The following is an 18,818-nucleotide window of genomic DNA, read 5'->3' as shown; positions in this document are numbered from 1 at the left end:
TCAAAAACATTTGGATGCAATTAATCATGATTATTTGATTTGACAGCCATAAAATATTGTAATATTTAACAATATTACTGTATTTTTTATTAAATAAATGCAGCCTTGGTGAGCATAAGTTACTTCAAAAACATTTTAATTGCAGTTAAATCGCAATTGATTTATTTGACAGCCCTAGAATGTAGTAACGTCACAATATTACTATATTTTTGATCAAATAAATGTAGCCTTGGTGAGCAAAAGAGACATTTCAAAAACATTTGAATGCAATTAATTGATTTAACAGTCCTAAATTGTAGTAATATTTCACAATATTACTGTATATTTTAATCAAATAAATGCAGCGTTGGTGAGCATAAGAGCTTTCAAAAAGATTTGGAATGCGACTAATCGACTGTATTCTGATCAACTAAATCAGTCTTGCTGAGCACAAGAGACTTCAAAAACATCTGGATGTTATTAATTGTGACAGATTTGAAAGCCCTAAAATATAGCAATATTTCACAATACTACTGTATTTTTGATCAAATAAATGTAGCGTTGGTGAGCAAAAGAGACTTCAAAAACATTTGGCTGCACTTATTTAATTTGAAAGCACTAAATTGTAGTAATATTTCACAATTTTACTGTATTTGTGATCAAATAAAGCAGTCTTGCTGAGCATAAGAGACTTCAGAGACATTTGGGTGCGGTTAATTAAGAATAATCGATTTGAAAGCCCTAAAATGTAGTAAAATTTCACAATATTACTGTATTTTTGATCAAATAAATGCAGCCTTGATGAGCATAAGAGACTTCAAAAACATTTAGATGCGATTAACCATAATTAATTGATTTAACAGTCCTAAATTGTAGTAATATTTCACAATATTAGTGTATTTTTGATCAAATAAATGCAGAGTTGGTGAGCATGAGAGACCAAAAAGATTTGGAATGCGATTAATATACTCAACAGCCCTAAATTGTAGTAATATTTCAAAATATTACTGTATTTTTTATTAAATAAATGCAGCCCTGGTGAGCAGAAGAGACTTCAAAAACATTTGGCTGCACTTATTTGATTTGACCGCACTAAATTGTATTAGTATTTCACAATTTTACTATATTTTTGATCAAATAAACTAGTCTTGCTGAGCATTAGAGACTTCAGAGACATTTGGATGCGATTAATCGCAATTAATCGTTTTAACAGCCCTAAATTATAGTAATATTACTGCATTTTTTAATCAAATAAATGCAGCCTTGATGTGCATAAGAGACTTCAAAAATATTTGGATGCGATTAATTGTGATAAATCGATTTGATAGTCCTAAATTGTAGTAATATTTCACAGTATTACAGTATTTCTGTTCAAATGAAGCAGTCTTGCTGAGCATGAGAGACTTCAAAAACATTTGGATACGATTAATCGAGATTAATCGTTTTGACAGCCCTAATTTTTTTGCAATATTTCACAATATTACTGTATTTTTGATTAAATAAAAGCAGCCTTAGTGAGCATAAGAGACTTCAAAAACATTTGGATGTGATTAATTGATTAAACAGCCCTAAATTGCAGTAATATTTAGCAATTTACTGTATTTTTGATTAAATAAATGTCTTGCTAAGCATAAATATGAAAAAAAATCAGACCCCAAGCTTTAGAATGGTAGTATAATTTTTTTCCTTTTGTTCTGCATAATATTAGATTTATTGCTTTAACTAGAGACACCCGAGCTTCCAGTCCTCCATTATAGGTTTTCTGTTTACCATAAATATAAATCTGAAGCCCCTCATGCTAGTCAGTGAATGAATCTGCCTTTCGTTGGATAATGACCAAATCTACATTATCCCTCTGCAGGCATCTGACAAGAGCATGACATTCCCACAGACAGGTAATAAAGGCTGACAGTCTACAGCTGCAATATATGAGTCTTATCTAAAAGAATCAACTACCCACAAAAAAAGAACAGAATTATCCTTCAGAAATGACTGTGATACTATATATCGTAGAGCAAGCAGTGGCTCTTTAATTTTCACAACTTGAGGCTTTGCTATTTGCTCTCTTTACTACTGGCGTTGTAAAAGTATGGTGTGGGAGGGAGTCACTGAATTTGTGCGAGACTACAAGCACTTGGCTCCTCACCATTGCGCTGATGGTTTCCTCCCAGTCAGGTCGCTCTCGGGGGTGGATGCTCCTGGCAAGCTCTGGCACGATATCGTCTTCTTCCGGGTGCCGTCCAGGCCTCAGGCCCCTGAGGGGAGAGGAGAGGGGATGGGATATAGAGAGAGAAAGAGAGAGAGAAAAGAGGCAGGGTCAGTCTGATAGACTGTGAACTAAATGGATATAGCCTGCTTTGCGGCTGCCTTTGAGAATTACGACAGCGGAGCTGAGTGGAATATCAGACAGGCAGTGTGACAGCAAAAATGACACGTCCTCAATGTAAGGCGGTGAATTAGAACATCCCATCCTTCACAGAGGTGTTAATGGCAGCATCATTTCAATTAGGCAAGATGTCGAAACTAATCACAGTGACACGAAAGGGAAAAATTATTATCCAGCATGCACAGCAGGGAATCAAAAAGAGATCCCTTCAACAGCATGTAGGGATATCTGCCAAGTGAAGGGGGGAATATGCAGGTTTCTTTGGAAAAGCCTGCATTCTAGTTAATCATAATCATATGGTCTTTAATGGGTGATATGAAAGAAAGCGAAGATATTATTTCCTTCCAAGCCTGGTGAATGAGTGGTTGGGAGAGAAAAAGTGGCAGTCTGGCTCATCTCATATGGGCAAAATGACAAACCACCACTGATCAGAGATGAAAAGCGCAGTGCGGTCAGTGGTACCGGCATGTTCTGACAGAACAGAAAATTGTTTCCATAAAAAGGCATGGAACGAATTACATAAAAGTTACTATATGGCTTACACCAATCTGGATGACCTGGAAAATGGCTTTGAATGTTTATATATTTGCTTTGAACAGACACTCTTACTTTGGAGTATAATACACGACCCTACAACGATACATCCACTAACTGTGAGAGCATGTCTGTATTTTACTTTAAATATATGTTGCCATTCTGCAATAAACGAGAACTTGACACCACCACACAAATCTGAGCTAAATTAATGACATGGTTTGCATCCTTGTAAGACCTTTAATTACGCTGATGATTTATAGAGCACGGTGAAAATGGTTCTCGCCATAAGGAATGTGCCAGGGAAGGCACTTTTAAGATGATTTGAGGAGCAGGAGCAGTACACAGATATGAGTGTTATTTAAAATTATTCTTTTATCTGATATTGATTCAACTCAAAATGACAAAACGATCTTGAGGAAGACCAGAAATGAACAACAAAGAACAGCCTAAGGCAGGGATCACCAAACTTGATCCTGGAGGGCCGGTGTCCTGCAGAGTTTAGCTCCAACTTGCCTCAACACACCTGTCTGGAAGTTTCAAGTATACCTATTAAGACCTTGATTAGCTGGTTCAGGTGTGTTTGATTAGGGCTGGAGCTAAATTCTGTAGGACACCGGCTCTCCAGGACCGAGTGTGGTGACCCCTGGTCTAAGGAAAAGGACATTTAGAGTATGATTTAAAAAAAAAAAAAACTGTCTTTAAGTGTTTTGTATTGTTTTCGATAAAATATCTGAACATCCTTAAAGGGGTAGTTCATCCAAAAATGAAAATTCTGTCATTCATTACTATCAACAAAAAATCAACAAAAAACTGTAAATAATTTGCCTTTTATTGAGAATACATAAACATTATTTTATTCACATAATGTGTATGTTACACTATAGCAGTTGTGCTCAATAAACTGCAAATAGAACAGCAAATATAACAGTTACTGCATCAAAAGTGCAATCAGATAAATTGTAATAAGAACAAAAAATAAATAAATAAATAAAGTCTAATGCTTATAGTGCAGGTCTACTATGGCCCATTAGCCTATTCACTGTTTAAAAAAAAAAGTTTCTTTTATACAAAATTGTTAATGGTCACACATCCTCTGCAGTAGATGAACTGCGTGTGAACATGAACAACATAGATAGACTGTGAAACGTAAGTAACGCGTGTGAAGTAATGAGGTTAGCGCCACCCGCAGCTTAGGAGTAGGTAGTACGCTTACGTCGGAGCCATAGACAGTAAAAGAAAGGTCGGAACAGATGCTAAAAATAGACAGGTGAACAAACAGGCGGCAAAATAAACACATTAATCGATACTCTTGCAAACGAATCGATGCATTGAATCGTCGGCTGCATAATCAATGCATCGATACGAATCGATTAATATTTACACCCCTACAACTCTGAGTTAAAAAAAATTCCCTACAATTCTGGCTTATTTTTCTCTGAATTAAGAGACATAAACTTGCAATTCTGAGATGAGTGCTTTATAACGCAGTTAGGAGTTAAGTCAGAATTGTGAGATATAAACTCAGACATGAGAAATTAAGTCAGAATTGCAAGATAAAAAATCTGGCTTATTTTTCTTAGAATTGAAAGGCATAAACTAGCGTTGTCAAAAATATCGATATTTTGATAAATATCGATACTGAAATATCTGAACGGTACCAATACTACTTTCCCGAAGTATCGATACTAGTCGAGCTGTCACTTTCACTTCTCCACAAAGGCGCGTGACCGCAGTGCCTGTCTCGTCTCATTCAAGTGAAGCGAATAGAAAGGCGAGTGTGGCGACCCATGGAAACATGGGTCATGGAAAGCCGAAGTACACAAGCAAGCCAATATATAAGAGTTGCTACAGAGCAGTGCAGTGCTAACAAAAGGCGCTAACACCACTAATTTCGCAAAGCACCTGAAAGACAGACACCCGGATCTATATAAAACATTTCGAGAGATTGGTAACTGTTCTCATTTGAACTATTACTGAATCATTAAATAAGATTGCCTATTATTGTTGCTGATATGAGTGTTGTCCCGTTTTTTTACCGTAGTTCGTTAATATAATCTGATTGAGGAATCTTAGACGAGTAAATACTTTAACTGCGGTCAAATGTAAGTTAACTGCACTTATTTAACTTTATTTTTTTTAAAAAATCAATACTTAAATTCTGCAATTTGTCTTAATGTCTATCCAGAGCATTGTTTTCGTGTGTGATGCACGCATGTTTGCTTGCATGGATCGGTGATTATAAATTCGGCATTAAAATCTGTTCATCAAATAATATTAATGTATTAACCAGCATTTATGAACGATGAGCAATGCATTTGTTACAGTAAATTTTAATCTTTGATAACCGTAGGTAATAAAAATACAACGGATCATGTTAGCTCTGGTCCAATAAAAAATATTAACAGATAGAACTTTGCATTTTAATTAGTTCATGTATTAGTAAATGATAGTTTAAATTAACCTTTAACTGAGATTAATAAATGTTTTGGAAGTATTTTTCATTGTTTAGTCATGTTAAATAATGTTAACAAATATCTTTTACCATTAACTTAAGTTCTGAGATTAGTTAGTTCAGTTAATTTTAAAAATGTGGTCTAAAAAGAAAACCAGCTAAGAAAGTATGAAGCAAACTCAAATGAAGCTAAGAAGCTGAACAGGGCTGTAGCAGTGTACATATGCATATACTGTACCTCATTGTCATGTTCTAGACTTATATGTTATATTTATCTTTAAATTAAAAAATAAATGTACCCCCTTAATATTGTGGCAGTTTTTTTTTCTCTGTGGTATCGAAAATAGTATTGAATATCGATATTTTTCAAGGTACCGTATCGAAGTTAGAAATTCCAGTATAGTTACAACACTAGCATAAATTCAGATTTACGAGAAATAGTCCGAATTGCAATTGTGCAAGTTTATATTCTTTCCCTCATAATTCTGAGGGTTTTTTTCTCAGAATTACGAGACAAACTCACAACTCTGAGTTTAAATTAAAATTTAATTTTTATAATGCAATTGAGAGTTAAGTTATAAAGTCTGGATTGCAAGATATAAACTCGCAATTCTGACTTTTTTTTCCCCTCAGAATCGAGAGACATAAACTGGCAATTCTGAGATGAGTGCTTTATAACGCAGTTAGGAATTAAGTCAGAATTGTGAGATATAAACTCAGACATATGAGAAATAAAGTCTGAATTGCAAGATAAAACCCACAATTATGACTTTTTCTCAGAATTGCGAGTTTAAAAACTTGGGAGATAAAAACTTGCAATTCTGACTTTTTTCCCCCTCACAATTCTGAGCTTTTTCTCAAAATTAAAAGACAATCTCACAATTTTGAGTTTCAGTTGAAATTTATTTTTTATAATGCGGATATAAACTCGCAATTCTGACTTTTTTTCTCAGAACTGCACGATATAAACTCACATTTACAAGAAATAAAGTCAGAATTGCAAGATAAAACAATTATGACTCTCACAATTGTGAGTTACAAACTCATAACACCTTGGTTCATCTCCTGAACACAAATTAAGATTTTTTTTTTTTTTTTTATCAGAGAGCTTTCTGACCCTGCATTATTAAAATAGTCCATGAGACATCAGTGGTTCAACCTTAATTTTACAAAGCTACGAGAAAACGTTACAGGGCCTTGAACTAGTAGTTGTGTTGCATCTATGCAAGTTCAGAAAGCTCTCGGGTTTGATCAAAAATATCTTAATTTGTGTTCAGAACATGAACGAAGGTATTACAGGATTGGAAAAACATGAGGATGAGTAATTATTAACATCATTTTCATTTTATGGTAAACTATACCTTTAAGACAAAATCAATACACTTGAAAAGCAGAACTAACAAGCACACAGAATATATACTAAGTTCACTTTTCTTACGCCTTTGGCAAATATTTTTTTCTTAAGCAAAAAACCGCAATAGATTCTGGCAGATTCTTGTTTAAATAAGAAAAAGAATTGCCTACGGGGGGAGAAAACAAACTTAATTCAAGATAAGTCCCTCTTAATACTGTACACAATTTCACTGTGCAAATCGATCCTGCTCGGAGGCTGTTTAGATACAGTATTGTTACTGGAAATAAAGATTAAGTGATTCTGAGCTTCAAAACATTATTCATCCAGGTCTCTGTACTACACATACTCCTCACATCTCCTCCCCCTCTTGCTGTCAGGTTGCTCACATGAACACACATCTAACATTTCAAAGCAGAATAGAAGTGGCTGGGTTATCCATACGTTGCTGACCTCAAACTGTCACCTCCTCAATGCAGTTCTGACACAGCAGAGTTTGCATTTATAATTACCAGGATGGAGGATGTCCAGAAAGCAACAGCATGCTGCATTATGACACCGTGCCAGGGCTCTTCGCTGATCCAGGTGCAACCAACTGCAGTGCTTAATCAATAACACGATTAATCACATTTACTTGAACTACAACGCGCCGCAGCCACGGGCCTGTGTGTATTTTGGTTAGTGAATCATTTATGGAACAAGAGCGCTCGCTCAATGAGGCATGGTGCGATGGAGCGGGAGATTCCATCACGTACATGTGAAGATAAGCAGGGTTTTCCGGGGTGAGGTTAGCGAGATATGCTATAACGCTAATGACAGGCCCACACGGAATCTGCACCCGCAGAACTTCGCAGTAAGCTCTAAAGATTTCCGCAGAATTGGACCTCCCGCCATTCAAAAATTACTGCAAATCCCCCACCCACTGTGTGCTTATTAAATTGTATAATATTTTAGCTAATCTGATTATGCTTTTAGCTGTGAATACAAGCATTGTGCTGTCAGGTACTGACAATTTGACACATTACACCATGACTAGGAGCTCTAGACAAAAAAAAAAAAAAACTAAATTAAATGACTAGGAAACGATTGGCTTCTAAAATGAACAATTACTAACAATTACCAAATGACTTCAGCTGAATAATTACAGATATGTCTCACATACTTAATAAACAATAATATTTTTAATAAGTTTATTTCCTTTTTTTAACAGCATTAGTATAAACAAAATGAGTCTGTGAACTCAGTAATGGTTCTGAACCATTCGCTGATTCAGTCTGATTCAAACAACTTATATGCAAGTTTTTAATTAACCTTTTTCTAACTCTAAAGAATCCGTTCCGCTACTGAATAAAAAGGTAAAAAAAGGTAATTGTGACTAATCTCAAAATTACAAATTGCACTTCTGACTTTTTTCTCAGAATCAGAATAAAAGTTAGGATTGCGAGTTATAAAGTCCAAATTGCGAGACATAAACTCACAATTATGAGAAATAGTCGCAATTCTGAGAAATAAAGACAGAATTGTAATATATAAACTCACAATTTTGACTTTTTTCTCAGAATTGCGAGTTTATAAACTCAAACTTTAAATTGCAAGTTTATATCTCGCAATTGACATTTTTTCCTCACAATTCAGATTTTTTTTTCTCAGAATTGAGAGACAAACTTGTAATTCTGAGATTAGTCTTTTTTTATTAAATTAAGCAAAAATTGCAATTTATAAACTTACAATTCTGACTTTTTCTGAATTTCATGATATAAACTCATATTTATGAAAAAATAAAGTCAGAATTGCAAGATAAAAACTTTTCTCAGAATTGCGGGTTTCTAAACTCACATTTGCTAGAAATAATGTCAGAATAGCGAGATAAAAACTTGCAATGCTGACTTTTTTTCTTCACAATTCAGTTTTTTTCTCAGAATTGAGAGACAAATTTAATTCTGAATGCAGTCTTTTTTTATAATGCAATTGGAGTTATATCTCAAAATTCTGACAATTTTTCCTTACAATTCAGACTTTTTTCTTAGAATTGAGACATAAACTTGTATTTCTGAGACAGTCTTTTTTATAACTCAGTTGGGAGTTAAAGGAACCGTATGTAAGAAATTTATGTCAGTTAATCATAAAATGGCCCTGACATGTCACTAGACATTAAGAAATTATGTTCATTTCAAATACTTATATCACTGACAACAGTGGTCCGGCCAGGATATTGTCATTTAAAAGTGAGAGTTGCAGCCCTCAACTGATGTTATTGTTGTCGTTTTGTGTTTTGGTCTGAGGCGCCACCCTCCAGCTATCTACCAATCACGAAGTCAGTAGAGTTTTGTGATCCGGGTTGCCAGCTCTGTTCCAGCTGCAGCTATACGAACATGTACGATAAAACATGTATAACGTTACGAAACCTAAAAGACCTCGTTATGAATCCGAAATACGTCGTGACAAAGTCCGAAATAAAACAAGGATTGGTATAGGAGATGCCTTTGAAAGATGGATACGGCTGAAAAGAGAGAAGAATTTGAAGACAGACGCCAACGTTGCTTATTTTCTCCTGGACAGGTAAGATTCATCTATGTTTGGCTAACTTTGCTTCCGTACACAGTGGATTTTCCACGGTCGGCAGTGCTAAATGCGTTCATAAAAAGCTTTATATCGCACCACTAGCAGGGTATGAAAACAATCTATGTTCCAACTGAAATGTGGTATTACAGTACATCTTTGCGAAATATTTGGCTAATCGCCATCTGTAAATTTTTGCGATACATAATTACTTCGCAAAACATCTCTTGTGAAGCATAAACATAATTAACAGAAGAAAAACAAATTACTGTGTAGGACTCGTCACTTGCCATTGGAAGCTCCTTGTAGCAGCCTACTCCTGCAGCTTAGCTGGCAACCTCGAGTCAGGGGGGAGCGGGAGGGGATACACAGTTCTACAGTATTTTGAAAGTGATTGCAGTACCAGTTTTGGCCACAATCCTACATACGGTTCCTTTAAGTTATAAACTCAAAATTGCAAGATATAAACTCACAATTATGATTTGCGAGTTTCTAAACTAACACTTGCGAGAAATAAGTTCAGAACTAGGAAATGTGCAATTATGACTCTCACAATTGCAAGTTTATATCTCGCAATTCTGACTTTTTTCCCCCCTCACAATTAGGAATTAAGAGACAAACTTACAATACTAACTTTCAATTGAAATTCAATTTTTATAACGCAACTGGGATTTAAGTTATAAAGTCAGGATTGCAATTCTGACTTTTTTTCTCAGAACTGCATGATGTAAACTCACATTTACAAGAAATAAAGTCAGAATTGCAAGATAAAAACACAATTGCTTTCTCGGAATTGGAAGTTTATAAACTCACATTTGTGAGAAATAAAGTCAGAATTGCTAGATAAAAACTTGCAATTATGACTCACAATTGTGAGTTTATATCTTGCAATTCTGACTTTTCTTCACAATTCTGACTTTTAAATCATGACTCGCAATTATGACTGTTGCTTCTCAGAATTAAGAGACAAATAAGAGATAATTCTGAGTTTCAATTGAAATACTTTTTTATAATGAAACCGGGAGATATAAACTCACATTTATGACTTTTTTTCAGAACTACATGATATCCACTCACATTTACAAGAAATAAAGTGAGAATAGCAAGATAAAAACACAATTATGAGTTTTCCTTAGAACTGCAAGTTTCTAAACTCACATTTGCGAGAAATTAAGTTTGTCTCACAATTCTGACTTTTTCTCAAAATTGAAAGACAAACTCAATTCTGAGCAGTCTTTTTACAACACAACTTGGAGTTAAGTTACAAAGTCAGAATTGCAAGATGTAAACTCAATTCTGAAATGCTGACTTTTTTTTTCTTAGAATTTCTTGATATAAACTCACATTTAAAAAAATAAGGTCACAATTGCAATATAAAAACTCACAACTATGATTTTTTTTCTCACAACTGTGAGTTTATGTCTCACATTTCTGACTATTTTCTCACAATTCTGAAGATCAATATTCCCCCCCTCAAAATTGGCCTTTATAACTCACAATTGCAAGTTTATCTCACAATTCAGAGGGTAAAACGTCAGAAATGTGAGTTTATATCAAGCAATTCTGAGGAAAGGTCAGAATTGCGAGTTTATAGATTATATCTGAGAAAACCACATTTTGGTCACATATCTCCTGACTTAATTTGTTGAGCATTTTTATTTCTGTCACATTTATAAGACTAATTTAGTCACAGTTTGGAGATCTGCCATGAATAAGTTTTCCCATCTAGATTTTAATTACATATCACTTTAATTACAAAACTCAAATCCCTAGAATTTTCCTAACAATCAGCATAAAAAGACAGTGGGTACAGACAACATCTATTCCAACTTTTAATCACATTACTATCCTGTGCGTCTGCACTCATTGATTAATAAACACCCATTTAAAAACTGAATATGGCACCATTCTGGCCTAGTGGATCTTGATGACATAATACAATCTGAGTATGGATGGTTGTGTTTCAGCCACTGCAGGGCAACAGAGATAATTGGGGTGTTTCTTGGGTCGAGATGGAGTGGTCGCCATTGTGTTATGTCACAATACCCTCATCACATCCCAATGGAAGTCATTAACTCCTAGAGGCTAGTGCAGGTCATGCTGGGCTTTCATAAATCACGAAAGCACCTCTGAGTCAGCATTTCATTAACACACAGATTATATGTGAGGCCAAAAATTAGGGGAAAAACAGTGTATCAGAGCTGCTCCTATTCTGAAGATCCTGTCTAAGCGAGCTCCAGAGAATTCAAAATGTTGAAGCGGGTCTCACACTGTCTGCTGCACAGATTCCCCTTAGGCATCTTCCCCTAAAACAAATTACTGTAAAACATTTTCATTAGGTAGCGTTCTCTACCCTCGAGAGAAGGCATCAGGAGGATTACACACACACACAAAAAATTGAAGTTATTTCAATCACACATACGTTTGGGCATTTTCGAGTGGGAATGATCAAAACAATAGCTAGCCTTGGAGAATTGGTCTAAGCGAGTGCTCACAGAAGACACTGGACCTAGAGCTTGTTGTCCCCTGCAGGACACTCTCTATCTGCAAACTCCAGTGGCAGAGTGTCAGTGAAGTAATGCGAGTCAAACCAGCCCACACAGAGTAACACTTTCCTATTAAACTCACCAAAGATGAAATGTTTTTTAACACGAGAGGCTGCCGGCAGTGAAATCAACGGCACAGACCATATGCTTCTGCGACTCTTCCATCCTGAAGAGGGATTTTGGAGAAATGAAATGACGGTCTGTTGGAGGACTGGCGCATCACAATTAGACGAAGCATTCACATGTGGTTTTCAATCAATCTGTGGGTTCACTACGCACAGACTAAGAGACTGCATTTAAAAGAATAGTTCCCCCTCAAATATTTTTTTGGATTATAGCTATCATATACAGTATCTCACAAAAGTGAGTACACTCCTCACATTTCAGTAACCATTTATATATATTACATACATGAATATATGTATATATTCTCAAGGGACAATACTATAGAAATGAAACTTAGTAGTCAATCTGCAGCTTGTATAGCAGTATACAACATACAGCCATTATTGTCAAAATAGATGGCAATAAAAGTGAGTACACCCTAAGTGATAACAGCAGTATGTTGTTTAACCATGCAAAGCCACATGTTCTATTTATCAGGTTAATGTTTTGTCTGCTTGACAGGACCATACAAACTTGTTTATCTTGTATTAGAGCAGTTAAAATTAGGTGCTTTAAGTACAATTCTCTCATACTGACCACTGGATGTTCAACATGGCATCTCATGGCAAAGAACTCTGAGGATTTGAATTAGGAATTATAATTGCTGCTCTCCACAAAGATGGCCAAGACTATTAGAGGTTCAGTAACACCCTGAAACTGAGTTACACTACAGTGGTCAGGGACATACAGAGGTTTTCCAAGATGGGTTCCATTCGGAACAGGCTTTGCAAGGGTCAGTCAAAGAAGTTGAGCACTGGTTCTGTGCGTCAGGTGCAGAACCTGGCTTCTAAAAACAGACGCATGAGTGCTGCCAGCATTGCTTTAAAGGTTGCAGAAGTAGACGGTCAGCTTGTCAGTGCTCAGACCATATGACGCACACTGCAACAAGTCGGTTTGCATAGGCGTCATCCCAGAAAGAAGCTGGCTCACAAGAAAGCCCGCAAACAGTTTGCTGAAGACAACCTGTCCAAGAGCCTGAATTACTGGAACCATGTCCTGTGGTCTAATGAGACTAAGATAAACTTGTTGGCTCAGATAGTGTCCAGCATGTGTGGCGATGCCCTGGTGCGGAGTGCCAAGAAAATTGTGTCTTGCCTACAGTCAAGCATAATGGTGGTAGCATCATGGTCTGGGGCTGCCTGAGTGCTGCTGGTACTGGGGAGCTGCAGTTCATTGAGGAAAACATGGATTCCATTATGTACAGAACATTCTGAAGCAGAACATGATGCCTTCCCTCCAGAAACTAGGTGGAATGGTAGTTTTCCAATATGATAACGATCCCAAACACATCACCAAGGTGACAACTGCCTTGCTGAGGAAGCTAAAGGTGAAGGTGATGGGGTGGTATGCCAAGTATGTCTCCAGACCTGAACCCTTTTAAGCACCTGTGGGGCATCCTCAAGCGTAAGGCAGAGAAGCACCATGTGTCTAACGTCCAGCAGCTCCGTGAGGAGTGGAAGAGGATCCCAGCAACAACCTGTGCAGCTCTGGTCAATTCCATGCTCAGGATGATTAAGGAAGTGCCAGATAACAATGGTGCTAACACAATACATTGACACTTTAGAAAAGTTCACTTGTAGTCACTTTTGCTGCCAGCTACTTTGACAATAATGGCTGTATGTTGAGTAATTTTCAGAGGACAGTAAATCTATACTGCTATATGAGCATTGATTACTCTAAAATATATCCAAGTTTCATTTTTATAGTATTGTCCCTAGAGAAGATATACTAAAATGGTTGCTAAAATGTAAGAGGTGTACTCACTTTTGTGAGACACTACTTCATGCCACTAGGTGCGTTTCCAATACAGATTTTGCACCCTCAGATTCCAGATTTTCAAATAGTCGTATGTCTGCCAAATATTGTCCTATCCTAACAAACCATACATCAATGTTCGCTTATTCACCTTTCAGATGATGCATAAATCTCAATTAAAAAAAAAATTGACCCTTAAAACTGGTTTTGTGGTCCAGGGTCACAAATGACAATCCATTTTCATTTTAATTGAGAAAAAAAAAAAAACACTTTTTACCAGTTTAACCATTATACAGGTGTTTATACAGAATGAAGAAAACATGACAGACTAAAATGTTCAGACATTTTAGTTGACTAAAACTTGACTAAACAAAAACAAGACAAGGTTGACTAAATATGATGTTAAGTAAAGTACATTCGACACAAGACTAAGACTAAATTAAAAGACTAACACTAAAGTAAAAACAGCTGACAAAATTAAAACTACTTCTCAGTTTCAAGCAGGGGCAAGTTCTGCAGGAATGCTTCGTCACTGTGAGGACGAGCAAATTGTCAACTGACAGGAAAATGCTGATAGAAATGCACTCTGTCAGCACGCAATATTTCAGGAAGCAGAGAGCTCACTGCTGTTTGCTCAGTCTTACCCAATCACCAACACAAGAAGATTAGGGCTAACACGAATTCATTTTAAGGGATGTATAAAAACAAATGTGTGTGGTTTGTCTAATAGAGCAGTCAAATAAATCTATCACTTTTTTCTGCACTACTGTAAATCTAGAGTAGCAAACAAAATTATATTTTATCAGAGTTGTGAATCTGAAGTCTGAATTGAATGTGATGGGAAACACACACACACACACACACACACACACACACACAGGGAATTATATAGAGGGACAAAAAAAAATAGACAACGTTTTTGTAATTGCACTGCAGTGCAGTTTGAGTGGTGAACAAATTACTTTTATTAACAGGTTAATTTAATAACCCACAGCTTTAAATCAGTCTGACAAATTACTCACTGATTAATTTGCAGTTACAAAACACCTCTCAAAAGTTTTGTGATGGAAAAAAAACCCTCAGATTTAATTTATCATATGTTACCGTGGACCACAAAACTTAAAGAAGAGTTTTAGTTCAAGAACAAAAATTTACAGATAATTTACTCACCCCCTTGTCATCCAAGATGTTCATGTCTTTCTTTCTTCAGTTGTAAAGAAATGCAAAATGCAGTTTAAACGCAGCTTTAAAGGGCTCTAAACGATCCCAGTCGAGGAAGAAGGGTCTTATATAGCAAAACGGTTCATTTCTAACAAAATTTACAATTTCTACACTTTTTAACCTCAAACGCTCGTCTAGCTCTGTGTGAACTCTGTGTATTTCGGTTCATGACAGTTAGGGTATGTCAAAAAATTCCCATCTCATCTTTTCCTCCAACTTCAAAATCAGCCTACATCGCTGTTTTACCTTTTTTTTGTAAAGGGTGTTTTGACCCTCCTAGCGCATTCATTTTGTAAGCACTGGGTCGGTACTTCTGCAGCAATATAGGATGATTTTGAAGTCGAAGGGGAGAAAATGAGATTGTTTTTTTTGACATATCCTAAATATATTGACCCGGAATGCACAGAGTTCATGCAGAGCAATTGAGGTTAAAAAGTATATAAATTGTCTTTTTTTTTTTTTTTTTATAACTGACCATTATGCTAGATAAGACCCTTCTTCCCCGGCTGGGATTGCTTAGAGCCCTTTGAAGCTGCATTTAAACTGCATTTTGGAGGTTCAAACTCGCAGGCACCATTAAAGTCCACTATATGGAGAAAAATCCTGAAATGTTTGCCTCAAAAAACAATTCCTTTACTACTGAAGAAAGAAAGACATGAACATCATGAATGACAAGGAGGTGAGTAAATTATCTGTAAATTCTTGTTTTGGAAGTGAACTTGTCCTTTAAGTACCACAGGTATATCTGTAGCAATAGCCAAAAATACATTGTATAGGTCAAAATGACTGATTTTTCTTTAATGCCAAAAATGGTTAGGATATTAAATAACAATCATCTTCCATGAAGATATTTTGTAAAATTCCTACCGTAAATATATCAAAACTTAATCTTTGATTATTAATTTGCATTTCTAAGAATTTCACTTGGACAACTTTAAAGGCAATTTTCTCAATATTTAGATTTTTTTGCACCCTCACATGTTGAAATAGTTGTATCTTAGCCAAATATTGTCTTTTCCTAACAACCATACATCAATGCAAAGCTTATTTATTCAGCTTTCAGATCATGTATAAATCTCAATTTAAAAAAACTGACCCTTATGACTGGTTTTGTGGTCCAGGGTCACATAACTATTGTTCTCACTTTACAGTAAGGTTGTAAATGTTATTATGAGTATATTTCCACATAGCATTTCCACTAGAAAATACAGTATTCTTCAAAAGTCCCATTCAACCTGCAATCACTTCAGCAGTCGGGTGTTGGGCTAAAAGAACACGAGCCTTACATGGAAACAGTGACCTAACAATTAAGGATCTAGACTGCGAACACAAGGTAGTGGTTTAAAAATCCAAGCAGCCTCAGATCACAAACAAGTTTTATCACTTTAGTGCCCTTGAGTGAGGCACTAAACCCCCAAGTTGCTCCGAGCAAACTGGCCCTGCAATCAGCGCACAGTAAGCCGCTTTGGATAATAACCGTCTCCTAAATGGCAAGTAAATGGCCACGCGACCAACTGATCTCAGGGGGGGTGGGGGATGGTGCCGGTAGCCAACGTTACTTTTTTTCCCAGGTACTTTAGCCTACTTTGTGTAATAACGAAAACATTTATTTCAGTCAAAAAATAAGTCCAAACCTGTCGATTTTAACATTTTGAACAATAGGGCTCTACAATCTTTTGCCCTTTTTTTTCTTTTTAGAAATTCTTATGTGTTTTAAATTTTCTGATAATCAAATGAAAGCATAAACATTTATTTCTTTTTAATCAAATAAAAAATAAACCCTTTTAATTTTTGGCAAACAAACAGAGATTTACTGTTAAAATCAATACATGGAAGAAAAATCATATTCAGTTTAAAACGTTTAAATAATAATTGTATTTTCAGTATGCGTGCTTCAGTATCTTAGGGCCGCCCCCCTAAGATAATGGTAGGGGAAACACTGGATCTACTTTAGAGGTCTTGCACTGAAACCTAGACGCCATTGATCAGAATGCTAACAAAGTTTACTCCTCAAAATGAACTATTACATATTCTTAGCAGACTGTTCCACACTTTAAAAAGCCAACTGCATGCCTAGCTGGAGGCTATTCGATGTCAGAGGCTGACCCTGGAGGCCGCTTATTTAAGATACGCATGCAGTGCAGTGGCAGGACAGAATGCTGAAGGACTGCAGAACTCCGGGTTCATCACAGTATCAAGACTGTGGAAGAAAAGCCTCAGCACAGCTAAAGCATTTCCCCTAGTGACTATGAATCATAAGCAAGGGTGTGTATGAAAATGATGAGCGCGTTGGAAAGCTTTCCACGACACGCTGCCTCCCCTTGTCCTTTTCCTTGCCTTTCCTTCACTGATGTTGTGCTAATATCTAATATATGCTAAGCTGTGGCTGCCATGGCAACCCTCGGCATACCAGATCTGGATTGTGTTCAAGTAAAGGCTAAAATGGCTGGACAATAATCCTCAAAACTCAGGACAATCACAGTAGAGTCTGCAACCGTTGGTGGGAAGGTGATAGTTGAGGGATTTAGGGCAGAATTTTTAGAGAGGATGCCAAAGCGTGCAAGCTCTCGTGAGCACTGGCGATCATGTGACTTGCGATCAGAGCTCAGCCGTTGAGAGTGGGTGGGTGGGAGTGTACTGGCACTGTAACGCATTTTATTGGCTGCCACGGCTTTACTACTCAGCATCGTGGATTTTCATACAGGCTGTGCACTCAGCAGCATGTCACCCGTCTGCAAATTTTGGGGTTAGGGATATATTTATACGAGGGATGACGTTATTCCTAAGTGATTAATGACTTCAAGTTGGGTATTTACTTATGCTAGCAAGCCTGAGTTGGATATATATGAATGCATCTCTCGAAAGATCCTTTAGCCTACATTGTTTCCGCTGCATCTCCTAGCGCTTGCACTTCTGACATTTCTCCTCGAGCCCCTGGAGAGGAATAGGATGTACGTGCCCAAGCCTTCGCTGCGCACACAAGCTGCACACAGAAATAACCTCTACAGTTATGAATGAAACAGCAGGAAAGCAGAGGGCATGCTGAGGCAGGGACACACACACTCACACAGGAGCAAAGAACGCGACACACGTAAAAACAAACAGGTATCTTAAATGACTAAAAATAACCTGGGTGAGTTAGAAGTCCCTGGGGGGGTTTGATGAGGAAGGACGGTGAGTCTTACCTGTCAGAGATGTCATGACTTCCTGTGGCTCCGAGCAGTCCGAGAGCTGCACTTCCCACCACTGCAGCAGCCCCACTGCCAGCCTCCATGATACTGAATCACTGCAGGAGCAGCCTGCCAGAGAGAGAGAGAGAGATAGAGAGAGAGGCAGGGAGGGAGGGAGAGAGAGAGAACAAAAAAAAGATGTAGAGTCAGTACAGAGTTAGAAATGAGAGGCGAAACAAGATGGACAGGGCGAATGTGAGTAAAACAAGCAGAGGAGGGAAAATGACTCTGTGAGTCATGATGTGTCTCTAGAGGATTGTGGAAACTTGGGCTAAACTCTGATCTTCATATTTGATTCGGTACTTTTAGGACTTCAGGAAAACATTATTCATCTGCTTTCAAATGGTGTCATTGCATTCATTTAGCCTGATCTGTTAATACAGTTTTTAAAAGTCCAAGCAGATTAAGCAGGTTATTCGGTATTTGGTGAGATTATCACATCAGCTGATACCTAAACCTGTATGCTGCTTAACAGCATAAGTTTCTCTTGTGCTAGATCAAAAATAAACGTTGAGCCTTGGCAAATATCTTAAAATTTTTTTGAAAAATACATATTTAGAAATCTAATTTTTCATTACTATATTGCAATAAAACACAGGTGTGCACCAAAACTGTGTCCAGTGAAATTTGTACTTCA

At 36.8% G+C, this 18,818-nt stretch overlaps 1 protein-coding gene across 1 annotated transcript in view; it reads right to left on the bottom strand.

Moving 5' to 3' along the window:
- arhgap32b (Rho GTPase activating protein 32b) overlaps positions 1-18,225 on the bottom strand; it is a 93,176-nt gene extending 74,951 nt beyond the window's left edge. Inside the window, exons 1-2 of the mRNA XM_073823983.1 lie at positions 18,137-18,225; positions 2,126-2,234 (exon numbers count right to left, since the gene is read on the bottom strand). Coding sequence (XP_073680084.1) covers positions 2,126-2,234; positions 18,137-18,225 — 198 coding nt within the window. The remainder of the gene's footprint in view (positions 1-2,125; positions 2,235-18,136) is intronic.
- Positions 18,226-18,818: the final 593 nt, after the last annotated feature.

This window comes from Garra rufa, chromosome 19 (genome assembly GCF_049309525.1).
Source record: "Garra rufa chromosome 19, GarRuf1.0, whole genome shotgun sequence".
NCBI lineage: Eukaryota > Metazoa > Chordata > Actinopteri > Cypriniformes > Cyprinidae > Garra > Garra rufa.
Note: the sequence above shows the minus strand (reverse complement) of the source record. Positions and strands in the feature narration are given on the sequence as shown.